At 41.5% G+C, this 27,135-nt stretch overlaps 1 protein-coding gene across 1 annotated transcript in view; it reads left to right on the top strand.

Annotated features, from left to right (window-relative positions):
• The first annotated feature begins 8,128 nt into the window (after positions 1–8,128).
• Positions 8,129–27,135, top strand: part of LOC134578161 (transient receptor potential cation channel subfamily M member 4-like) — a 76,942-nt gene continuing 57,935 nt past the window's right edge. The window contains exons 1-3 of the mRNA XM_063437165.1: positions 8,129–8,289; positions 25,162–25,229; positions 26,593–26,770. Of these exons, the coding sequence (XP_063293235.1) occupies positions 8,263–8,289; positions 25,162–25,229; positions 26,593–26,770 (273 nt within the window). The 5' untranslated portion in view covers positions 8,129–8,262. The remainder of the gene's footprint in view (positions 8,290–25,161; positions 25,230–26,592; positions 26,771–27,135) is intronic.

Here is a 27,135-nt window from a genome sequence, read left to right as displayed (position 1 = left end):
TCTCGCCAGAGTGAACTCTAGCCCTGGAGCGCGGGCTAGAGTTCACTGTAACCACTGGACCACCAGGGAATCCCCACTGGAACCACCAGGGATCCAGAAATGTCCCCCCCTCCTCCTCAATAAAGAAGGGAGGGGGGACATAAATATATTTATTTTATTAAATAAATTTTTTTTATTTATTAAAAAGCCTCCCTTCCCTCCTTCCCCCCCCCCATACACACACTGCCCCACATACAAACACTGTCCCCATACACACACTACACACACTTCCCCCATACACACACTGCCCCACATACACTGCCCCACATACACTGCCCCAGATACAAACACTGTCCCCATACACTCACTACACACACTTCCTCCATACACACACTTCCTCCATACACACACTGACCCCATACACACACTGCCTCCATACACACACTGACCCCATACACACACTGCCTCCATACACACACTGACCCCATACACACACTGCCCCCACATACAAACACTGCCCCCATACACACACTGGCCCCATACACACACTGGCCCCATACACACACTACACACACTTCCCCCTTACACACACTGACCCCATACACACACTGACCCCATACACACACTGACCCCATACACACACTGACCCCATACACACATTGCCCCACATACACTGCCCCACATACACTGCCCCACATACAAACACTGTCCCCATACACACACTACACACACTTCCTCCATACACACACTTCCTCCATACACACACTGACCCCATACACACACTGCCTCCATACACACACTGACCCCATACACACACTGCCTCCATACACACACTGACCCCATACACACACTGCCCCCACATACAAACACTGCCCCCATACACACACTGCCCCCATACACACACTGGCCCCATACACACACTGCCCCCATACACACACTGGCCCCATACACACACTGGCCCCATACACACACTGCCCCCATACACACACTGTCCCACAAACACTGTCCCCATACACACACTGCCCCACAAACACTGTCCCCATACACACACTGCCCCACAAACACTGCCCCCATACACACACTGCCCCATACACATACTGCCCCGCACACACTGCACACCCATACACACACAGACACATACAGTGCCCAACACACACTGCTGCCCCCCATACACACATTGCCCCATACACACACGACCCCCCCATACACACAGTGCCCCCCCATACACACACTGCCCCACACATACATACAGTGCCCCCCCATACACACACTGCCCCACACATACATACAGTGCCCCCCCATACACACACTGCCCCACACAGACATACAGTGCCCCATACACACACTGCCACCCTCACACACACACTGCCCCCTAACACACACACTGCCGCCCTTACGCACTCACACTCACTTCACCGCTCACACACACACTGCACCTTTCACACACACTTCACCCCTAACACACACCACTTCTCCTATGCCGTATATCCCAGCAGACCCCAGGTAAGTTGTCAAACTGTTCTTAAACGGTATGACTACTTACTCTGGGGTGGGATCCTGGCACTACTGGCACCATAACTACTACAGTGAGCTGTAGTGGTAATTGTGCCAGGATTATTTATTTAAATAATCTACAAGTGCCCCTCCCGAGATCAGGCTCTGGATCCGCCACTGGCCCTCGCTGGGTAAAGATGGATTACTTTTTTAGCATCTGTTTTTTTTTTTCGTCATATTTTTCTTTTGAGCTCGTTTTTTTTTCTCATTTTAACAGTTGCGACAGATATTATAGATTTTTATTTGGCCTTTTTTGGGGCTGAAAAAAGAAGACATCAAATGGTAAGTTTTATTTACAGGTATTTAGGTTTCTTGTCCCCCCCCTCACTATTTTTAAGTAGGTATGTAGGGCTTAGGAAGCTGCTTGTGGACCCCTAGTGACCTGGGGGGAAGGGAGTTTACATTTAGCCCCCACCCGTCACCAGTGGATGGAAGCCAGGGGGGGGAGGGAGGAGGACAATAGGTCCCGTCTCCCCATAGGCATTTAGGGCCCCAACCCCCCGCTCATGGGTGGGGGCCGGGGGAAGGACATTAGGTTCCCCCCACCCATTGTCATTTAGATCCCCTACCTGCCGCTCATGTGTGGGGTGGGGGGAGGACAATAGGTCCCCCCATTGTCTTTTAGGCCCCCACCCGCCGCTCATGGGTGTGACCAAGAGGGACACTATGTCCCCACCGCTAGTTAATAGATGCCCCATGGAGCCATTTGTTAGAAGTGGACATGTCCCTACTCGCAGCATAGTGATTAGGGGCATTCAGGAGATGTTAATCTCCCTTATGCTATTATGGGGGTCATATTGGCCCTCATAGAGTGAGGGAGGACATGGGGGGCTTGGGAAGTGGCGGGGAGTACCGCTCCCTGCCGTTTCTATCTTTACATATTACAAGGAGGGAGCTGCACGCTAGTAGCTCCCTCCTTGTAATAAACCAAACGAACGAAGAGGTCTTAGTTCATTCGTTTGACATTTCTATTTATTTATTCGTCTTTCTGACGAATGAATGAATGGATGAATTTACCGTTCACATGCCCAAGTATTTAGCTGGGCATGCGCAGGAATTTCACAGTGTGGGCAGATGACGTGTCCCACAGGGACTTCATTTACCCACACAAAGATGGCGGCACCCAGGTCTTAGGTCCGGGCACGAAATAAAGATGCAAAAATAGGTAAGATGGGGGGCTTAGTGGCATTTGGGGATCACTAGGGGGATAATTAGATGTAGTAAAGTTGGGAGGGGGGGGGTTAAAAAAAAAAAAAAGGGATTCGGCCATGACAGTGCTTCTTAAAAGTTCAATTCACAGAGCAGTAGATAAAAAAAATCTTAAGTAAGTTAATATCTGATTGAAAATTAAACCATTATTTTCACGCATGCTGTGTCATTCATAGAAACATAGAAACATAGAAACATAGAATGTGACGGCAGATAGGAACCATTCGGCCCATCTAGTCTGCCCAGTTTTCTAAATACTTTCATTAGTCCCTGGGCTTATCTTATAGTTAGGATAGCCTTATGCCTATCCCACGCATGCTTAAACTCCTTTACTGTGTTAACCTCTACCACTTCAGCAGGAAGGCTATTCCATGCATCCACTACCCTCTCAGTAAAGTAATACTTCCTGATATTATTTTTAGACCTTTGTCCCTCTAATTTAAGACTATGTCCTCTTGTTGTGGTAGTTTTTCTTCTTTTAAATATAGTCTCCTCCTTTACTGTGTTGATTCCCTTTATGTATTTAAATGTTTCTATCAATGTTTTCTATCAAAGACCCTGTCTCGTCTTTCCTCCAAGCTATACATGTTAAGATCCTTTAACCTTTCCTGGTAAGTTTTATCCTGCAATCCATGAACCAGTTTAGTAGCCCTTCTTTGAACTCTCTCTAAGGTATCAATATCCTTTTGAAGATAGGGTCTCCAGTACTGTGTACAGTACTCCAAGTGAGGTCTCACCAGTGTTCTGTACAATTCACAGTCAGGGGAGGTGTGGCTAGGGCTGCATGGACAGAAACACAAGTGATTTAACTTCTAAATGGCACAGAATTGAGCAGTGAGACTGCAGGGACATTATATATACACACTGCTTCATGAAACTAAAGTTGTTTTGGTGACTATAGTATTATTTTAAGTAAATAATACTTGAGAACAAGTCTGATGAAAGGTAGTAAAGAATAATTTTTAAAATAAATATGACATAATGTGAATATTGTCTATGTGAGGAGGAGTGTATGAACTATTAATCTGAATAAAAGTCACAGAATGAAAATACAAAACACACATAATAGTTATACACAGAGGGCACTGAAACATACATTTACACAGAGAGGGCACTAAAACACACACATTTACACACAGAGGAAACTGACACACACACAGTTACACACAGTTACACACAGAGGACACTGACACACACACATTTACACAGAGGACACTGACATAAATATACACACAGGACACTGGAACACATTTACACACAGACGACACACAGAGGACACTGACACACACACAAACACACATTTTTAAAATCTTTTTAAATTCTTTATTTTTGCTGTGCAGAAAACTACAGTAACATCTGCAGTGCCACAAGAGTTATAGCAAGCACAGTTAAATCAGACAATGGAAAACATACACATGGCATTGGCAAGTATCAGCACAATTTTGTAAAATTAAAGTAGTCAAAAGAACAAACATGTCTGAGCAATGAACTAGTTCCAGAAGAATAAGTAGATAAGAACATATAGACAGGAGATTGATGTAGATAAGGAACCACTGGGTTACATTTCACTATTTTGATAGAACACCATATAGTTGAAAGCTTAACATGAAGTAACGTTAAGTATTATTGCTGAAAAGAGCTTGTGAACTGGCTCAGAATCGTCCAGAGATGGCCACCTGTCAGCCCACACCAGTCTCTGGCACATCAGGAATCCAGATAAAGATGCAGCTCCACCAGCTCCACCACCAGCAGGCCGACACACTGATCTGGACACTCCATTGATCCTCCAAACAATGCCATAGGCAAAGGGTTCTCCCTGGGTGTGAGCTCTGTGGAGGGGGATCTCCCCCATAGGTACGCGGCCCAGGTGAGTGGAATTGTGTAGTGGGCCGTTGGAATGCCAATGCGTCACCATTTGGTTGAGTGCCGTTGTCGGAGGGTACGGTGCTAACTGTGTTGCTGCCAGTGCACTCTTGAGTGGTTCGCCAATTTCACTGTCTCAGGTTCGGACAGAATCTGGCTTAGAGATCTTTAAAGGCCTTTATAACAGTGGGTGTCCAGGTAGGATGACGCTGTATAGCTGGATCAGTCGCCGTGTTGCGCCCAGGCCTCGTGATTCATATGGTGTGAGGGGTGCAGACCCTGTCGGCAATATCACAGGTATGCGATACCAGTTGGGGCCAACATAACCCAAACCAGCCCAAAGGGGGGAAAAATAGGCCCCTGCAAAATGCCCAGACTGCACAAAGGCAGAGGATTGGCTGCGTCCTCTGCCCCGTTTCTACTAGAAGGCCGCAAGTGAATGTGCCCCACCACACACCAAGCTTTCCCAAAGGCACTTAGTACGGGTTAATGTCAAAGTGTACCAGGCTAGTTAAAGATTAGAAGTGCTCAATGTAGCCCCACATAGCATAGTAAATCGGCTTTCTGTCGAGGAGCTTAGTTATGCTGCATCCAGCCTGCTTGGCCGCCTAGACCCGCCCCGACACACACACATTTGTACACACAGATGACACTGACACACTCACATAATCACTGCTTAACACACTCTCACTGATTTCACACACACTGACAGACACACTTACTGACACACACATACATTCACTTTCACACACTCACAAATTATTATTTTTCAAAATTATTATTATATACGTTCCCCGGTATATTGTGTAGTGCCAATATATTGCAAAAGTATTGCACGATGGGTAATTAATCCCTGCAAGTAACAATGACAAATTAACGATTTGATAATTATATCTGATATTTTATGCAGTGCTTAATACTGGAATAAAACAGCTTTTAAAGACTGAATGTGACAGAGGGATTTATTCTCAAAAGCCAAGAGAGCGGATTTGGAAGAAATTTTAACTGTGCAGAGTTACTTTGTTGGTTAGTAAATAAGCCCCAGCAACAAGCCAGTACAATGGGCGGTGAATAATAATCATCATAATAATGAGTAGTTTATGAAATACAAATTCAATTCAAAATTCTACTTTTTTGTTTTGTATTCATTTATTCAGTGAGCTAAAATGCTAAATTATCTGCTAAGCCAGTATTTTTTTTTTTTTAATATGTGGAAAAAGAAATCTCAGTAAAAGTGTGTTTTAAACAAAATAGTTTTGTCACTGATAATGTCATTTTTTTACTTTTCTAAATTCCCAGGAAATGTGGAGTGCCTGGCTTATTTTTACTGTAGCAATCTGAGTCATATTCTGCAGAAATCATCCATACATTTTCTTCAAGTTCGCAATCTTGCTGCATTTAACCCCTTTCCCTGGGGAGCTGTTAAGTGATTCCGGAAATTATGAAGATTATAGCCTCCTTCGCTGCCCTCTACTCATTCTTTCCACAGTCTACCCCCTACAACCACGACAGCTTGTGCAAGTGGCACAATCCATGGGGCCCCGGTACAAAACTGATCCATGGGGCCCCCTCACTGCCACCCCATTCCCTCCACGGCCACCCCATACAGACACACACAGAGATACAAACAGACACACATACTACATACATACAGACACATACAGACAGACAGACACACATATACACATACATACAGACACATAGAGACATAAACACATACATACACACAGATACATACATAGACACACACATATATACATAGAAACATACATACAGAGACACACAGACACACAGACGCAAAATATTTTAGTCACCCTCCTATTACCTACCTGGTGACTTTCCTGGGGTCCAGTGGTGGCTCAGGTTGTTGGGAGTCAGAGTTCCCACTGCTGACTCCCTCTGCTCCCTCCCGCGCGGCTCCTGGTGGTTGCTGGGAGGAGTGACCGCTGCTGTCACTTCCTCCCAGCATCTGACATCATCAGAGGTGGCCCGGTCGCGCTATTACTGGGCCAACTCTGATAATGATATTCATTTGCATCGGGTGGCCCTAATAGCATGTACAGCACGTTCACCTGCGGCCCCGCCAATTAAAGTACACGGCCGGGGCCGCAACACATGGCAGCGGGCACCCGGTCGCAGGGGTCCACAGGGCGACCGGGCTCCCTGGAGTGAAGGGCCCAGTCGCAGCTGCGACCCCTGTGAACACAGTATGTACGCCGCTGGCTTGTGCCCCCTACCCCACCTCGCCAGATGTCTGCTGGGCTCTGCTGTTTTTGTTAACTACTGTCTCCAGAGAGTAGTGTAGGGCTTAGTTCAATGGCTGAGAGCGCCAGTTGTTCACGTAAGATCTAGTGGTTATAGTGCTAGGAGTTTCCTTCCATGGAGATAAAATGCAGCATCCGTATTATTCACTAAAGGGAGAATCAAGGTCAATTCAAAGTGAATTTCAAATTTAAGTTCAAAATAACTGAACTGCAAAAATTATCTAAACCAGCTATGCTTTACATTCAGTTACTCTGACCTTAAATCAGAAATTCGCTTTGAATTGTCACTTTAATAAATAATCCTCTGTTATAGTCAGAGCTACACCCTTTATGAATGTCACTTGTTAAAAACAAAAACAAATTACCGGTATAATAAAATAAATAAATCTGGCAACCCTATCTTTACCCCCATCTACCAGGCTCCTTATAACACCTTTAACCTCTTCCACTGAACTGCCCCATTCACTTAACATATTGGGCTAACCTCCCTCAATAACTGTATAAAAATGAGCAATAATATGTGTAGTCTCTTTGTACATCTTTTGCGTAATGCTTGCATTTATTTATCTTATCTCCTGTCGTCTAGACTCATCTGTACTACAGCTGGAGTGGCCAAAAGGTCAGCTGTTGTAAAACTCTAACTCTCATGATGCTTTGCCAGCCTTACGTTTGGGGGCTCTACGTTTAGGCCACCCTTGGACTAACTGGAGTAGGGTAGTCAACCGTCTGCACTCCAGATGTTTTGGACTATGCTTTTGCCAGCATCATAGCTATAAGAGCATTATGGGAGATGTAGTCCATATGGAGTGCCAATGGTGGGCTATCCCTATTTCACTAGATTACAGGGATAGGCAACCTTCGGCACTGCAGATGTTTTGGACTACACCTCCCATGATGCTTTGCCAGCATTATGGCTGTAAGAGCATTATGAGGGATGTAGTCCACAACGTCTGGAGTGCCGAAGGTTGCCTATCCCTGTAATCTAGTGAAATAGGGATAGCCCACCGTTGGCACTCCATATGGACTACATCTCCCATAATGCTCTTATAGCTATGATGCTGGCAAAGCATATTGGGAGCTGCAGTCCAAAACATCTGGAGTGCCAAAGGTTGCCTACCCCCGCACTAGAAGGTTCTTGTTACTTTTTGCTCACTATAACAAAACAGCAAGCCCAGGTTCACACATCTTGCCGAGCAGGTTCTGTGCAGGTGTTTGAAGTGCAAGAGAGGAAAGGGTGGGGACATGGGAGGGGTGTATTGTACAATGTAAGCTTACACCGGCCCTACTGTCTGGGATTTCAACTTCCTTAACTTCCCAGCACAAGCAGCCAGGGAACAGTCCTGCCCTGGATGCAGCCTGGCCACCCAACCTGAAGTCCTGACCCAGTGGCACAATGGCCACCAACATACAGAAAGACCAGGTAAGTCCCTAGACGTCACAGAGACTCCAGCAAGCAGTGACAGCCTTGTGTGTCCCTCTGCTACTGTCTCTTGGTATGTCACTGTTTGTCATAGCTACGCAAGTAAATCAGGTGCAGACTTGCTCTGACAGGCATCTCAGTCTTTTTTTTACTGCTTACATGCATGTGAAAGGCATACAGACGGGACGATTTACTAAACTGTGAATTGTAGTGAATTGAAAATCTAATGGCATGATTGAGCTAAACTAGCCAAGCTGTGACTGTAGCTGAATTGGAGATTTTTCTTTTAAATAGATTCCTAAATGTTGCCATTTGTATCTCTGCTCCCTGCGATTCACAGTTTAAAGAATAAAGGTTGAAAAAAAAGTACATTGTTTGTAATTGATGGATGAAGATTGACGCACCTAAATAAAAAAAAAATATATATAATTTTTTTTAAAAAGGGCTTACTCTCTAAACCAGGATTTGTCATTTTACCTCACTTTAGATCGTACGAGCCAAAGTTTAAAAAATATATGGAGTTTGATAATTGTTTTGGAATCATTCTACAGTTTGAATTTAAAATGTTCAATTCTTAGTCGATTTCCCACAATTCCCAATTTAGTGGATAAGCCACTAAAGTAGAATATATATTTTTTTTCACTATTAATTTTGTAGTGCTAATATATTGCAAAGCATTGCACAATATGCAATTAATCTCTGCAAGTATCGGTGACAAATTAACTATTTGAAAATCATATCTGATACTATCTGATGTTTTATGCAGTGCTTAATACTGGAATAAAACAGCTTTTAAAGACTGAATGTGACAGAGGGATTTATTCTCAAAAGAGTGTTTTAACAATCTCCTAACCCAAGCCAAGAGAGCAGATTTAAGAAACGTGTTCATCTGTGCTAGTTACTTGTAATGTTGTTTGTCGGTAAATAAACCTCAGCAACAAGCCAGTACAATGGGCGGTGAAGATTTTATCACATTGTGGAGTAGTTTATGAAATACAAATTCTATTCAAAATTATTCTTCCTTTTTTTTTCTTCATAAATTCTGTGATCTTAAAATTATCTACTAAGCCAGTGTTTTATTTTTGTTGTGAAATGGGGAAAAATAAATCTCATTAAAATTGAGTTTTAAATAAAATCGTTTTGTCACTGATAATGTATTATTTCACTTTTCCAAACTAGCAGGAAATGTGGAGTTCCTAGCTTATTTTACTGCAGCAATCTGAGCCATATTCTGTAGAAATAATCATCTATATATTTTTTTTTCAAGTTCACATTCTTTTTGCATTAGACAATGAAAAACAGTATATACGGTATATCCTATTCAATATCCCTTGTACTCTTGGCTTTCTCTCAAGACTTTTACGCACTTTTATTCCATAGCGCTACGAGGTACACATAGGCATGAGAAAGGGGGAAACTATAAAATTATTCACTTAAACATTGTGGAAAATTAGAAATGGAAATTAAATTTTTAGGCCAGAATAACCAAGTTTTTTTTAATAAAATAACCGACCTGGCACATTTCATTTTCTAGAAGCAGCATCTCTCACAAACAAGTAGGATAAGAGATTCTTTTGGCAGAATGTTTTGAAATCTCACAGGAAGGGTTATTCAGTAAACCCTGAGTAGATTGGAATCTATAATTTACCATGGGATTGCTCCAAGTCCGCTGTAGTGGTTACAAGGGATCGGCCGATATTGATTTTTTAGAGCCGATACCGATAATCTGTGAACTTTCAGGCCGATAGCCGATAACTTACCGCGTGTGTGTAGTGGATGCAGTGAGAGTATTTGATTAGTGAATGCAGTGTGTGTGTGTGTGTGTGTAGTGGATGCAGTGTATGTTTGTGTAGTGGATGTAGTGGATGTAGAGTGTGTGTTTGTGTAGTGTGTGTATAGTGAATGCAGTGCATGTTTGTGTAGTGGATGTAGAGTGTGTGTTTGTGTAGTGTGTGTATAGTGAATGCAGTGTGTGTTTGTGTGGTGTGTGTATAGTGAATGCAGTGTGTGTTTGTGTGGTGTGTGTATAGTGAATGCAGTGTGTGTTTGTGTGGTGTGTATATAATGAATGCAGAGTGTGTGTGTGTTTGTGTAGTGTGTATATAATGAATGCAGAGTGTGTGTGTTTGTGTAGTGTGTGTATAGTGAATGCTGTGTGTGTGTTTGTGTAGTGTGTGTATAGTGAATGCAGTGTGTGTGCTTGTGTAGTGTGGTCCTTGCTGTGCTCCTGGTCTATTCTGTAGACAGTGATGACATCCACTTCTGCAGAAGCTGGATGCCGATACTGTCGCTATTCATTGGCTGAGAGTGTCAGCTGACCGCTGTAAACCAATGAAAGCAATTTTGTCTGTAGGAATATGCACAGAATTGAGATTGGCCAGCCCAGAACTCTAGTCATGGAATGACTAAAGACACACCAATGAAGGTGAAGTTACACCTCTGGCAGCAGAAAATTAAACCAGGTTTCACAACGGAACGGTGCACATACAGACTCCAGGCACCATGGCAACTTCAAATCCCTGAAGTGGTTATGGCGTTTGGAGTAACCCTTTAAGTCCAAAATAACTTGGCTGGAAAGATAGCTGAGCTAGAGAAACTTTTCAATTCTGCTGTTTTAGTCTAGAGTTCTCTAATGAATTTCTGGTTTAGTGAATAACTTTGTGTGAGTGGCACGTGCCCCCTTTACCTGGCATATAGACGGTTAAAGCGACTCTGTCACCTTTGAAGGTATTTCCATAGGTGGAGGTGAAATCACCTACTTGGTGTGCAGTAGCCCAGGGGTGAAGCTGATGGGAAATATACTTAACTGAAGATCACGGGCACCAGTATTTTCTTTTTTTAATTTTCTATAACCTGGTTCCCATTGTCTTGTCTATGTCAAGGCACCTCTGCAGTTCACGTTACTGGGAAAATAAACCCAACAGATAGATGGGGGTTAGTTACATTTAAAGGTACACTCCAAGCAAAACAATTACTACAACCCGTTTGTTATGGTGCCAGGAGTGCCCTTGAACTGTCCCACGGTAAGTAGTCACAACATTTTACAATGGTTTGACAACTTACATGCGTCTCCTAGGTACCCATGCTGCCTCAGGTCTTCTCCTGCAGTCTTTATGGTGTTGGTAGTGTTCCTTTAGAGGAATGGTAGGTATATTGTATGACATTCAGTTCAGAGTGAATTGCTGTGAATTTCAATATTTAGGAAAAAAATATTCTCCAACTCTGATGTTTTCAGTTTGACTATTTTGGCTTAAAATTAAATAGCTCATTAACGGTTTGACCCTTTGAGGTAAGCCGGTGACCAGGACCGCCTCACACCATAACAACTTAATTTCTTTAAAGTAACACTCCAAACACCATAAACACTACTTTGAGCTTAGTAGACATATGACAGACAATCATATACAGCAAATAATCATAGCTTGTAGAAAAGAGAGACACCAGTGTAGGAAAAAGCACAAGAAGATATTAAGAGACAATGTTAGCACCAAAACTACTGCTGCTTATTGTAGAGGTTACGGAAAAGTGAGATTTCTGTCAAACTTTTTTCTATCAGATTAATAAAATAGCGTATCTCCTAATATCCAAAGCCTGGCCCCACTGCAGCCACTCAAATAAGGTATCATGTTTGCAACGCTTTATATCCTCTAAGCGCTATAGATGGACTGTGAGCCATAGTGGGTGGGTTTGTGGATGGCGTACCCCTACCGTTTGTAACCTTTCATTGCCATTCAGGGTTTCGTGGCATTGTATGGTAAATGGGATCTAGTAAAAGTAACATTTCCATTGACATGCAAGAGCCAGGCTTTGGGTATAGGGGAAATCACAGTTTTTGTCAAACCAGTCAAAAAGGTTTGACAGAAAGTGTTATGGGCTGCACCCAAATACTCATTAAACAGTATGCACCACAGTAAGCAGTAGTGATTATGGTACTTAAAATGAAAAACAAAACTCTAGTAGTTAAAGGTCAACTGTTTTTTTACTTCTATTTTTTTTTTTTAAATATATTATATTGGGATTTTTGTTTTCCGATGTATATAGAAGTATATTGATTATGAGAAAATGTCACTTTGTCATCTGTGCAGCCATTTTGGGTCAGACTCATTGCTGCTTCAATTGCTCTATGTGAAAATGCAGCAACAGACATTATGCTTAGCAGCAGTTGGTCAGATAACAGTAGTGTCTGACCCAACATGGCTACTCAAGCAGGTAATAAAAAAAAAAAAAAAAATAATTAACTTTTCTAAAAAAGAAATAGAAAAAAATAATATGCATCATTTAAAAATAGATATCATGATGTTTCATTAAATGCAATAAGCATTTACAAATAAGAAACAAATATTTGAGAACAATTATCATATATGTGGCAATACATGCATTATAAACCCCTTGTAAGACTCCTACAAAATGTGGGATACATACTAGCAAAGCAGGATTCTAGGACAGGGATCCATTTTGAAGGTTAGGCCTAGACTTTGAAATCTTGGACATTTTTTAGGTAGAAACAAGAGATCTCTGCCATACCCCACAACCTTTCAAATGGATAAAATAAGGACATTTTCATTTGTAATTTAGAACAATAACAATGTATCTTATTTCCAAAGACTGATCTGTAAACACTTATTTTTATTTTTTATTTAAAGACACATTGCTGTGGAGCTCTGTTATACACTCAGGCTCAGCAACACTATGGAGTTCCTAGAAAAGAGGGACAGAGGGATTTGGGATGAAAATAGGGAATGTAACTCCTAAATAGGGGCATTTAGGTGGTATGTTTTTAGTATCTAGTCAGAGATTGACTTATGAAGGACAATCGACGGCTAACCATAGGAGGTGAAGTAATTGTCACTGAATACAATGTTATGACTACATGTTAAAACCAAGGAGCGGTGTAACACCCTCGAAAAGGCCCTGAGGCAGAAAGCACAATTGGAATGCCCACTGCTTGTCTCCTAATGGGAAGGTGTGTTCTACGGTCTATTTCAAAATAACGTGCTCAGCTAGACGGCTTAGTTGTAATTACTTCCCAAGTCATTATAATGCTTGGAGACTAGTCGATTTTGACGTCCAAGGTAAAAAGTTATAGATAACACTTTAGAAACCAGTTTTAGAGATTGAGAGTTTAATAACCCCAGAAAAAACAAACAGAAAAAAGTTAAACCTGTTGTTACCATCCATCAAGCTGTTATCTGTAATATTTGACCGTGTTTCTCAGCCTTTTACGGCGAAGTACCCCTGCAGGCCTAAAAAAAAACAAAAAAAACCCTGCCATGAGAGTAATTTCTATGGATCTAAATTACAAATAAAAAAGGCATAGACAGCAGGGGAGGGCTGGCAGCCTTAGGCCTGGAAGGGGAAAATCCAGCCCAACACACACACACACACACAAATTGGGGGGAGAGGAGCTGTAGTGGGTATGTTATGGGGGCTGTGGTTAGGTAGGGAGAGCATGGGGGGGACAGGAGCTGGGAGGGGGGGCACAGGAGCTGGGGGGGCAGGAGCTGGGGGGGGGCAGGAGCTGGGGGGGGCAGGAGCTGGGAGGGGGGCACAGGAGCTGGGAGAGGGGGGACAGGAGCTGGGAGAGGGGGGACAGGAGCTGGGAGAGGGGGGCACAGGAGCTGGGAGAGGTGGGCACAGGAGCTGGGAGAGGGGGGGCAGGAGCTGGGAGAGGGGGCACAGGAGCTGGGAGGGGGGACAGGAGCTGGGAGGGGGGACAGGAGCTGAGAGGGAGGGGACAGGGGCTGAGAAAGGGGATTGGGCTGAGGAAAGGGGTAAAAAAAAAAACAACCCAAAAACTAAAGTGTTTTCCTGTCTCCCTGAGTCTTACCTTAGGCCAGGGAGGGGTGGGCAGGAGCCAGCACCCAGCATACAGCAGTCAGTGAAGTCGGACGGCAGTGGCGGCTCTAGACTTGGCGAGGCCCCACTAACACCATTATTGAAAAATAAATAGCAGTTGACTTGTGTATGTATAAGAAGCTGTAGATATATTCAAGAGGGAGCTTGCAGCACTGGATATAGAGAGCTAGTCTACGTATTCATTGTTGCATTGTATACCTGAGTGTGCCTGAGTGTGTGTGTCTGGCAGTGAGTATCCTTGTATCTGTATGTATGTTTCTCTGAGCATGTGTATGTTTGTGTACTGCCTGTGGCCTTTGACACATGGCAAAGCTATGTTATATGACAGTGTGTAGAATGATTGCCTTCAGGGGGTGACAGGGTGAGTAAAGGGGTATCTGTGGCAGGGTGAGTGTAAAAGAGCAGGAGGGTGCCAGAGTGTTGAGGGTTGACAGTGTGTATGAAGGGAGATGCCAGAGTGCGGAGAGTGGTGCACGTGTGTTTGGAGGGAGTAACAGTGTGTATGGAGGGGGGTGACAAAGTGCATAAAGGGGGTGACAATGTGTGCGGAGAGAGGTGCCATGCATGTACGTAGTGGGGAATTAAGATGCAGCATAAACATAACTAACCCCATTCAACCCCCCAATAACGACAGACAACTTAGTATGGATGAACAGGCCACAGCATTTATTATAACATAAATAAATTACTGCATAACACATCCATAACTTTATTTATTAAATCTCTACTTTTCTGTAACCAAAACTGTTAGACATAAATAAGCATAAATTAACATATATACATATATAACTCCACACATAATGTTATACAGTGACCTTATCCACGCCGACCTTATCCACGCTCGATGGGCACGACACCTCAGGCAACCTAATGTTAGCCCTTTGAAGCAGGGGAGGTTGAGACCTGCAAATATAATGAAACTTACTCCATCCTTAAACATAACCCCTCAAACTTACTTTTTTTGTTGTTGGAGATTCCCTGGTGGTCCAGTAAGCTCCCTGATTCCCTGGTGGTCCGGTGGGCTCTCCGGTCTGCAGCTCCGCCGGATGCAGAGCTGCAGACCACATGGTTAATGTCTCACAATCTCCAGTCAGAGTGTTGATTGGCTGGAGATCGAGAGACACTTCAGTCGGCAGCTCACACCCGGCAGAGCTGTAAACTGAGGCTGGCTCCCCCCCAGCAAGCCACCAGGCCCCCTTCTGTGTCGGGTCCTTGGTCATAGACCAAGACCCCCCCGACAGTTCAGTCTGCCCTATGGGCAATAATAATTAGCAGTTAAATGGGCACTTCATCATGCAAAAATATCTTTATATTTTTGTTAAAAAAAAAAAAAAAAACATCTTGCATCAATTAGCAGAATCCACCTACAGCTTCTCTAAACTCTCTCACGAGAAAAAACAAGCAAAAAATTAATCATGTGTAGTAATGTGTGGGCGTACCAGTGCAAATTCCAGTCAGCCTGGTGTATGCACTCTTTTTGGGTGCCACGCCCCCTTTAAAGACAATTCCTCCACTTTTCAGAGAGGGTTTGACCCTATCACACATTCATAACTCCCAACATTGTAATGTAGATCCATTATATGGACAGAAGTATCGAAACAGACCTCTTAACTATTGAATGCAGGTGTTTCAAGCAGACCCATTGCCACAGGTGTATAAAATCAAGTACCCAGCCATGCGTCTGTATTTACAAAGATATGTAAAAAAAAAAAAGAGTCATTCTGAAGAGCTCAGTGAATCCAAGCGTGGTACTGTGACCTTTGTAATAAGTCAGTTTGTGAAATGTCATACCTACTATATATTCCACGGTAAAATGTGGTAAAATGTGGTATTATTTTAAAGTGCTAGCGTTTAGGAACAGTAGCAACTTTGCCACAAAGCAGAAGACCATGTAAAGTCACAGGGTGGGATCACTGAGTGCTGAGGTGCATGGTACGTAAAAGTCACCAATCCTCTCCTGATTCCATAGCTGAAGAGTTCCAAACTTCCACTGGCATTAATATCAGCACATGGAATGGGTTTCCATAGCCGAGCACAATGCCAAGTGTCGGATCGAGTGGTCTAAAGCAAGCCGCCACTGGATTTTTGAGCAGTGGAAACGTGTTCTGTAGATTGATGAATCACGCTTCTCTGTTTGGCAGTCTGATGGGTGAGTCTGGGTTTGACTGATGCCAGGAGACGGTTATCTGCCTGACTTCTTTGTGGCAACTGTGAAGTTTGGTGAAGGAGGGATAATGGTATAGGGCTGTTTTTCAGGAGTTGGGCTAGGCCCCTTACTTCCAGTGAAAGCTAATTTTAATGCTTCAGCATACCAAGACATTTTGATCAATGCTATACTTTCATCTTTGTGGGAACAGTTTGCAGAAGGCCCTTTTCTATTCCAACATGACTGTGCCACAGTGCACAAAGCAAGGTCCATAAAGACATGGTTGGATGAGTTTGGTGTGGAAGAACTTGACTGGCCCTGTCTCTGTTTTTATATGGCCCTTGCAGTTTGACCTAGTATGGTTGAGTAAAAGTTTGTCCATCCACAGCTACGGAATAATGTACCAACTTGGTATGATATAGAAGTATGTACTCCTGCTTTACCACACCAGCTTAGACTGGAAGTATCAAGGCCTCCCGAAAGAGACTGGTAGGTATCAAACTTTTCTTCAACATTCTGACAGTTCTTTTGTCACCATAACAATTTCAGTGAGCTGTAGTTCTTATGGTGCTTTGTGTCTCATTAATAAAATATTAGGTGAAGGGCTGAAAAGAGAAGGTTAGAGATACTGTGTTTTACTCTCCCCAGACCCTCAATTAGAGTATGAGTATGAAAAGTATGCACGTATTTCGCAGGGATACATTCAGGGTTACTCATTACTTTGGAAATAAAAGTTAATTAAAAGTGAATTTCTTTTTAATTCACAATATTTTATTAATACAGTGCCGTAACTACTTAAGCTCATTGTAGTGGTCATGGCGCAAAGTGTCTTTGTGTGGCATTGGTGATGTAAATAAGCATACGTGTGATAAGACCATATATAATTATTTGGTTATTGCGACAATATCTTTTTAAAAAAAAATGCAAATCGAATTTAAATTTATTCCTGCAGTGGTGAGATGGCATTTTGTAATTTTAGCTGATTAGTCAATAGTGTATTCTGTGTAAAGAGTGAAGATCACAATCTGGTATGATGGGAGTAACTGCATAATCATGATAATGTAGGTGGTGAAATGTCTTCAGACTTTCTCTTTGTCTCTTCCTGGTAATACATCGGCATGTTTGAGCATAATGTGTTAGTTAGTGGTGTGTTTGAACAGCTTTAGATCGAAGTGCGAGCTTTCAGCTTTAAAAAGAAACCAAAAATCTTCCCCAGGGACAATCCATTTGACATATGATGTCATGCAGTAGAAGTTTATTTAGAGTGTTGTTAACCAATTTGTCGTTTCTACTTGCTTTTGAACATGAGCATGTGGTTATTATGACTTTGGTCCTTGAGGCACAGGGACTTTGACATTCACTGTATTTGACTTTTATAATTGTTCCCAGGTTGTAGCTTCAGCCAGGTCCCTGGCTTCCTGCCTGAAAAATAATTTTATTGCAATGATTAAGATTTTTTAAATTACATTTTTTTTTAATCAGTATGACATTGTAGAACCTTTGTGGGTGCTCCTTGAAACGTACAAATATAACAGAGGTCAGTTCATTCACACTGAGTGAGTATCTCCGTGGAACCCCACAGATAGAGAGACACATTCTGTGTCAAGGTCTGTATTCTATTTTAGTAGTGTATAGTAGTAGTATGTTAGTACTTTGAGATCTTATTTAACCCAGTTATCTCTATCATCTTATTGTGCTTGTTAATGTGTAGTTCAGTGATTCCCATCCCAGCCTTCGAGGCACACAAACAAGATAACATGTAGGAATTTTTGGTCTGGGTACCTGTGACTCTCCCAAAGAATTCCCACACTAATGGGTGGCTATTAAGCCCTACACTTCGCCAATCATGTATACACTATTATATGGAGGGGTGCAGGGAAGCAGTGCCTTAAGGGTGTTTTTAGTTCAGGATCAAAGTGGAACAATAGGGAAATGTACAGACCAGGTGTACATATTTAGAGCTGACTAAAAGCTTCTAAAATCTGTAAGTGCATATGTTTTATATAATTCACCAATAATATTACACTACTGCACAATATTCAGTTTCCTGCCCTCGTTTTCCCTATTGTTCCACTTAGATCTTAAATAGAGGACACCTATAAGGTGCTGCTTCCATGCACCCCAATACAGTATCCATTTACGGCCAGAAAGAGATTGTGATTTGAGGAGTTGACGTGGCCTATTTGCACTGTACAAGCGCTAGGAATCTCATACTATGATGTATACACTACTCCCAGGGTATTTTCCTTTATCACGGAATCTTCTGCACAATTTTAACAATTATAAATTATATTTGTTTATTTTAAATTTATTTAATTTATAGTTGCTGTGCTGACAGCCAGACTGATGGCAGGTTAATAAGATGTCCATCCTCAATGTCTAATACCATGGGAGATTTATTTTGGGGGTGGAAAAAACGTTTATTATGTTGGACGTTTTTCTTTATTTGTGTGTTTTGCTAAATGTTTTGTTTTTTCAAGACATCTACCACTTTGCTGCTGCCTTTAACCAATCTTACTTCGATGCATTTAGCCCTATTCATGCAAAATGCATTAAACAATCTAGAACCCAGCCTACAGGATTGAATGTAATTTGAGGAATGACCTATTTGCTTTGATGTAATTCTTGGCAAAGTCCCCACGAAAGCTGCCTTTATTCTAAGATACTTTGCTAGATACCAGTGTTTGTCACCTGGGAGATATGAGGTTGCTTTCGAAGGATGTGTAATTATATGAAAACATGAATCATCTAATTCCCACAGAGGTTTATTCCTACAGAAATCCGCTGGCAGAGTTAAGAACAAACAAGCGGTATATAAGTAATGAGTGCACATTCAAATCATAAACATGGCTCTGTTGTCTTTGTTTATAGCGTTTGTGTCCATTGTGAACTTTTTGTGATCCTCTGGGCAGATGTCCCCATGTTAATGAATTTCATCCTTTATGCGTTAAAAATATACAAACAAATAATATATTAAACAGATAAAATAGGCATGCTTTCCACTGATTTGGAATGTGTTGTCATCTTTAAGCCAATATTAGCATGAATATTAATATTGGTTTTGCTTGGAGTGCAGAGCATTTTGCATAAACTACTGCTGGCCAGCAGAGAATAATGATATGTGAATGAATGTAATTCAGTTCTACAGAAGTTGTATTTATGATAAGACATAAATGCAGCTGATGAGTAAGCTAATACGTTTCTATCAGCTGCTGCAAAGTTCCATTCATGTGTTGTTTTATGAATAGAGATACACAGGTATCTATATGTGTGAGAGACTATGGGATAGGCAAAGAACTGGGGAATGGTGCCCAGAGGCTACTGTTAGAAAAAAACATTACACTGTGCTGTATTGATGATGCAGCAAAGATTGCACCATTTGACTTAATAATTAAAGGACCACTCTAGTGCCAGGAAAGCATACTCATTTTCCTGGCACTAGAGTGCCCTGAGGGTGCCCCCACCCTCAGGGACCCCCTCCCGCCCGGCTCTGGAAAGGGGAAAGGGGTAAAAACTTACCTTTTTCCAGCGCTGGGCGGGGAGCTCTCCTCCTCCTCTCCGCCTCCGTTCCTCCCCGTCGGCTGAATGCGCACGCGAGGCAAGAGCTGCGCGCGCATTCAGCCGGTCACATAGGAAAGCATTCATAATGCTTTCCTATGGACGCTTGCGTGCTCTCACTGTGATTTTCACAGTGAGAATCACGCAAGCGCCTCTAGCGGCTGTCAGTGAGACAGCCACTAGAGGAAATAGGGGAAGGCTTAACTAATTGATAAACATAGCAGTTTCTCTGAAACTGCTATGTTTATAAAACAATTAGTTAACCCTAGCTGGACCTGGCACCCAGACCACTTCATTAAGCTGAAGTGGTCTGGGTGCCTAGAGTGGTCCTTTAAGCTATTAAAAATACAAAATGATATGGTGGTTGCTTAGGTGGGTTATACATACTGGAGAAATCGTAAAGGATCACTTTGGACACCATAACAACTTAGTCTCAATTAAGTATTTATGGTTCTGGAGGTCCTGTGCACCCTCTTGCCTTTGGGATTAAACTATTTTCCTATAGTGTAACTTCAAAGAGCTGTTGATGTCACCTGTCCTCCTGGCCACTATGCCTCCTCCTCCAGCCTCAGCTTCAATGTGGAGGCCTTTTAGTAGGGAACTGGTCAGAGGATATTCTCAGCATATGTCTGGCCTGCCATTTAGAAAAAATATTTTCTAAGAGAGTACATAGCTTTCTAAAGAATGTCCTCAGTGGAATACCAGTAATTCTAGGACCTTTGAACTATTCTACATTGTTTGAGATACACTCAGACTGGGCGTTTATCAAAAACGACCCAAATTCTGCACATGTTCAGCTGCTTTCAGCAGCTTATCCAGACAGCTATCATTCATTATCAGTGAGTCAGTCTGTGCTGCAGTGGAAGAAGGAGATGGGAAATTATAGCACTGCAGTACTTTAGAGTATATGTTTATCAATCATAGTGGAAATTTGTAAGATAACCAATCCAAACAATTGATGGCAGTTGTTTACTCTTTTGCGGAGCTGAGTGCCTCAATTGACAAGGTACTGCTGCATCCCGCAGTCCATGAATTTTCATTGTACAGCACTGTAGTAATAATTACAAATAATTATTATTTTGATATTGATCAAATTTGGGGGGTGTAGACGTTTGTTTGATAACCCCTTCCTTGAACAATAGCTGTTGCATGAGTGACGGCTGTGCTGTAAAAGCAGGGTTTATGCAACACACGAGCCAATGAATTGTAACGCGTGGCCTGTGATATCGCAATGAGCAGTTCTTCCCATATATAACACGTTATCTCTATCTGACCATATTGACTTTGCAATAAAAAAACAATACTGCTATAGATGAGTTGTATTTGAGCCTCTGATGGAGAATTAATAAAGATTATTTATTTAAGTTAGGTGCAACTTGATATATAGACATTTAACAGTCTTTTGAAAATTTCTATGACTCATTCAAATAGCAGATCCTTTATAAACCTTTCTCAATGCACCTGTAACCTCCTAAGGTTGCTACCTTGTGTAAACGTAATTCTAGAAAGCATGGGCCAGGGCTGACTGTATAATCCTAGAATAGCCTTATTATCTCTGTGCTGTCACCTAGCTATAGTCTGTTTATTTAAGAACCAATCCCAACACAAGTGATTTGCTAATTCTTGTTTGCCTAAAAGGGACGTCCTCGTTAAAGCCATTCACAGGGCCATCCTTAAAGGGAACTCTCACCAAAGCTACGTGGCAAAGTTTGACTGGGTTATTTACTCAAGTGAGAATTCAAAGTAAATTTTTAAAATAGCCAAAGCGGGAAAATGCTCTTAGTCGGTTAAGCTTTCAGTTCAGCTGTTTTGGCTTTAAATTCAAAGTTTATTTTAAATTCATTTTGAATTCCCCCATTACCATGGATTATCCCTGTTAACATTCAAAGTCATTTAAAACACACCTGTGACCTGAAATTTTCGGTACAAGATGATCTGCAGTAAGAGCCTCGACATTAGCTTCTAGTTGTTTTTTTTTTTATTACTTGAAAATTTTGCAACTTATATTAATGTTTTTTTAAATGCTGTTTCCTAATTTACTTTTTTTTTTTTTTTTATCATGTTGAATTAAGGACTACTTTATTGGTTAAAGCTCACTGTCACTTTTCAGTTTTTTTCATGAAGACAGTATCTATGTGAAAAACTCTTAAAAGAACACTCTCAGTGTGGAGTCCTCCAATCCAATCCTATTGATCTATATAAAAGCTAGTACTTACCTTACCTCTTCACATCAGCGAGAGGGTCTTGTTTCAGCTCCATCCCACCTCTGTGAGATCATTGCTAGCATTTGTAACGCTTATCATGAAGTGGCACAGCTATGAAGAAAAAACTAACATCTTCTTGTCCGAGGGCTGATTTACTAGCCGGGATGGTGACATTTTAAAGGGACACTCCAGGCACCCAGACCACTTCTGCCCATTGGAGTGGTCTGGGTGCCAACTCCCACTACTCTTAACCCTGCAACTGTAATTATTGCAGTTTTTTATAAACTGCAATAATTACCTTGCAGGGTTAACTCCACCTCTAGTGGCTGTCTCCTAGACAGCCACTAGAGGGCACTTCCTGCATCATAGCACAGAAAACCTGTGCTAGAGCGTCGCTGGACGTCCTCACGCCGTGTGAGGACCTCCAGCGTCGCTCAATTCACCAAAGGAAAGCATTGAAAAGCATTTTCAATGCTTTCCTATGGGGAGCTCTAATGCGCATGCGTGGCATCAGTCGATCCATGACCGATCTGCCCGAGTGGTCAGGACGACCCTGAATGGTGCTGAGGGCTAGTAAATGCACCTCCATTACAAAAAGCTGACTATAGTGCAACCCTCACTTTCCGTGATGCAGAAGGGGTTAAAAACTTCTGTTACTTACCTGAGCTCAGCGCCGATGTCCATTGGCGCAGTTTGGACTCCGCCTCAGCTCCTACCTTGCTGACATCAGTCGGCAGGGGAGACCTAATGTGCGTGCGCTGCAATAACCTAGCTTGCATTAGGACTTACCACATAGGAAAGCATTGTACATTGTCTGGTGACGCTGGTCTAGACAGCCACTAGAGGTGGAGTTAACCTAGTTAGTAATCATTGCAGTTACTTAATTACTATTGTAGGGATAAAGGACCTGGGAATAGGCGCCCAGACCACTTCAAATAAAGGGGTGCTTATAGTGTCCCTTTAACGAATGAAAATAATGTGTTGCAGAACGCAGAACCATAAACCTGCCTTCTTAGCCACACCCCCTTATTTCAGAAAAATACTTCCTCATCGGTGTATGTACACTGCCCAGCCACTGACTCTGCTTAGACTGCTAGAAGCAAAGCAGACTACATTAGAAGGAGATAACATCCAGGCAGATGTAAGGCATAATAAGCATATCACTACATGTCTCTTAGGGATAAGGAGGCCTATGACGCAAGACTTTTTTTTTTTTTTTTTTTGTGTGTGGAAAAACAGAGTTTTGCACATATTTCAGCCATCACAACACCATTAAAGTTGTTGGTCCTTAAAGTGTCTGTTTTAGTATTTCATTGAAAAATGAATTTGAAAAGTCTACATTTTACACATTAACACGACTTCCAGAGTATGCAGAAGATTTAATTCAGTTTCAAGGACCTGTGCTTTTTTTAGTGACTAAAAATATCTGTATTCACTTTCTATATTCAAATAAACTTCCCTTTTATGAACGTAATAATTATTCCCCAGACCGCATGCAAAGTACATAACAGCCTGATGACAAGGAGCAGTACACAAAGCAAATCTCATTTTCATATTCTTTGACGTAGTTGACTGCATGAACATACAGCTCTGTGCCTTGCATGAGAATTTACCTCCTCCCAACCCCCTCTGTTTTACTTTCCATCATTTGTTGGGTTACAATATGGAATTATAAGTCGAGGGCCTTTGTGCGGAAACAGTCTTTGATAAATAATGTATGCGTAAAATACAATGGTAAAGCAGTACTTTAAAGGCTTACTCCACGCACCGCGACCACTTTAGGGATTTGAAGTGGTCATGGTGTCTGGAGTCTGTCTGTGCAGTGTTTTACTATGAAACGCTGTACATACAGAGTTTATTTCTTTGAAGTTTGAAGGGGCGAGGACCAGGAAGGTTGTTTTTTTTAACCAAAACCACCCCAGAACTGACAATAGCGCAGTGTAAAATTGGACAGCAAAATTAAATAAAATGATAAATAAACAAGAGTAAAAGTAATTCTCACTACTTTTTGTTCTCATTTTGTTTTTGGTTTCTTCTATAAGCCTTCTGGAAATATCTGTACATAGTCTAATATATCAATTTCTCCCATAACTTTCTTGTAGCCTTTTTCATGAAGACCATCAATGTGTAGCATTTGATTGTCAGTAGTCCAAAATAACTTTCCACCCACTACCAGTAAGGATTCCTTTAGCTTCTTTTAAGTTACCATTGACCTACTGGTTGCTTCTCTGATGAGTCCTTCTTTATGTGGTCCCTGAATTGTGTTGTATGGATCTTCTCTCTTGTAAAATGTTTGTACATTTTACCAATGCTCTAACTTATGTTAGAACTTTATCTTGGACTTATTTTAGGGTGGACACATACAATGTATGCCATCAAGACCCATCATAGTTTATGTGTAAATCTCTTTGTTAAAATATCTTTGCTACTTTCCAATTATTTGTTTTTCAAAAGTTTGTTGACATTAAAGTCTTTATTAAATCTGTTTTTAATTCTAATTTGTTGCCCAATGCACGAGGAATTATTTAAAGGAACGCTATAGCGTTAGGAATAGAAACATGTATTCCTAACGCTATAGTGTACCCGTACCTATTTAGGTGTCCACCCCCATGCCTATGAGTTATTGAGGCTCCCCCTCCCCTCACCGTGGTGTTCTCACCACGGTTGCTCCACTTCTCTGAATGAGATCATCAATCCATTGCTTTCACCAATCCATGGTGTGGCAAATCGCCATGCTTTGCCAAACACATGCTGCTCTGGGAGGAAAGCACCTCTAGTTTATGTGCCTTCCAAACCACTTTATCGGGGTGAAGAGGTCTGAGTCCTTTAAGATGTGCCTGTGAATGCTTATGCAAGACATTGTAGTAATACAGAAACTGTTCTCATAGATTGGGGACTATGATATCATAGGGGACAGTGTGGGGATGTAGGAATTGCAGGTGCCGATATAACTAGATTTTTAGTGTCCTGACTTTGTGGTGTTATCTGAATTGCTATTGCCTATAATATGTTGCAACTCGTTGACTAGCCATTCTATTGATAAATTCACAAGTAATTAAAAACTCTTAAAACAAGCTGTTAATAACGTTTTTCTTTTCTCCCTTATAGAGCTGGATTCCACGGCTTTTTAAAAAGAAAACATGTACCACTTTTATAGAAGACTCTTCTCGTGGCAGGTGAGGAGTTAAACAAACACTAAGCAACTTTCTACGGTTGACATCAAACATCTTTTAGTTCCTGGTTTATCATATACCTTTCAGTTAGTTTCTTGTATTGTTTGTAAAACTCCTTGGTTACTATATCCACTCTTAGAGTGCCTGTGATCATGTCCAGTGCTAAGTATATACATTTCTCTTGTGCCATCTACAATTAAACTGTAGGCTTACCAATAAAATACATTTTAAAACGTAAAAATAAATTATTAGATTGAAAAATAAAATGGGTTTCTAGCCTCATTTAGACACTCAGAGGGCTTTATGTGGGCTGTGGGCCACCAGTTGGGCAGAACTTTGCTAGATGGAAGAGTTGCAACCAATTGCTAGTTCCACCATTGAAGATATCACCTCATCGAGACAAGACTTTTCCAGAATTGCCCAGAAGTCATTCCAACATTGCATGTTTGCCAGTTAGTGTCTCAGTCATTTCAAAAGATCCCTCTAATTAAATTTCTTGAAAATCTACCCTGAAGAGCATCATTAAGGCACGAAGTTGAGAACCTTTCTATGTAATCTGGAGCTGTAAACCTATTGCTATAGCTTCATAATAATTGCCGACTTACGTGTATGTTAAAAATGGTTTAGCAACTCAATATCCATTTCATCCTTTGTTATATGCACGGAACTGTCTCTAACAAAATCTCTAAAAGGATTAATGAAAGTTCAGAGTAGGGATATGTGCCACACTACTTTTAGAAGGGCTTGTAAAATGATGTCACAACCCCTGTGCTGAGGTCCTCACACTTATATCATGTCCTGCCAATGCATAAGTGCTTTCTAGGCATGGTTTTGGCACATGGCACTGTGGGACCTTGACCGACCTTTTGTTTTCATAACAAAAAAATGAATCAATTTTAGATATTGTGTCTAATGAGAGCAACCCCACACCTCCCTGCCTGTGCCACTGATTATAAGTGCATTGTCTGCACTCCAGATTTGTATTGCAATAGTTTAGAGATGTGCTGTTAGTGACCTAGTGAAATGAAACCTCAAAATATAATAATTATTTATAATTACAACAATAATGAATATTTTACTCAATCAGGATTATTGAACAAAGTGTGAATTGTTTGTAATTCAAAATAAATTCACAGAGAATTTCAAATGTCAGTTCAAAATGGGCCATCAGAAAATAAAATAGCATTTTTGCAAATCAGCATTTGTGGCTTAAAATTTAAAATCACTTTTGAATTTGCTTTGAATTTCCAACCATTAGCACTCTATTGATTTTTGGCACCAGAGGTTGTCTTCATAGTAAGACATCTTTTAAATCTATTTATTGTTACTAGTTCTTTCTTAATTGTGTCTGTGTTGTAATACGCAGCACCGCACAACTGTGCCAGTGTGGCAACCCCAAGCAAAACCATGTTTCCGTGGCAATGGAAGATAATTTCGGGGCAGCCATCGTCAGCAAATGGAACTCAGCAGAACATACTACAGAGGAGCCCACGGATGCCTATGGAGATATCGAGTTTGTCGGGGCTGGGAAGAAACACAGTAAGGTAAGATGATAGATTTGTCCTATAGATTTATAAGGCTAACAAATAAGAACACTTTAGTTTTTTCGCACTTATTGTGAGTTCTCCCATAATCTAAGTCCGTGGAGTAAATAATAATGAACAAAACCTGTGACTTTCCCTTCTGTTTACATACGTACGTGTTAATTTACCATTTACGTAAATACATTAATCAGGATATTTGCATAGAGTGAAATCACATTATACAAATAGACTATTTTAATATGCAATGCAACATGTACAGTCTTTAAGGTCACGTTACTGAACCAATTAATAAAAGAGGCAAATTAAGATGGGAAGATAATTATGAAGAACAGAGCAGACATCCCAACATGCAAAAGCTCATTTCA

The sequence above is a fragment of the Pelobates fuscus genome, chromosome 11 (genome assembly GCF_036172605.1).
Source record: "Pelobates fuscus isolate aPelFus1 chromosome 11, aPelFus1.pri, whole genome shotgun sequence".
In the NCBI taxonomy this organism is placed as follows: domain Eukaryota; kingdom Metazoa; phylum Chordata; class Amphibia; order Anura; family Pelobatidae; genus Pelobates; species Pelobates fuscus.
Note: the sequence above shows the minus strand (reverse complement) of the source record. Positions and strands in the feature narration are given on the sequence as shown.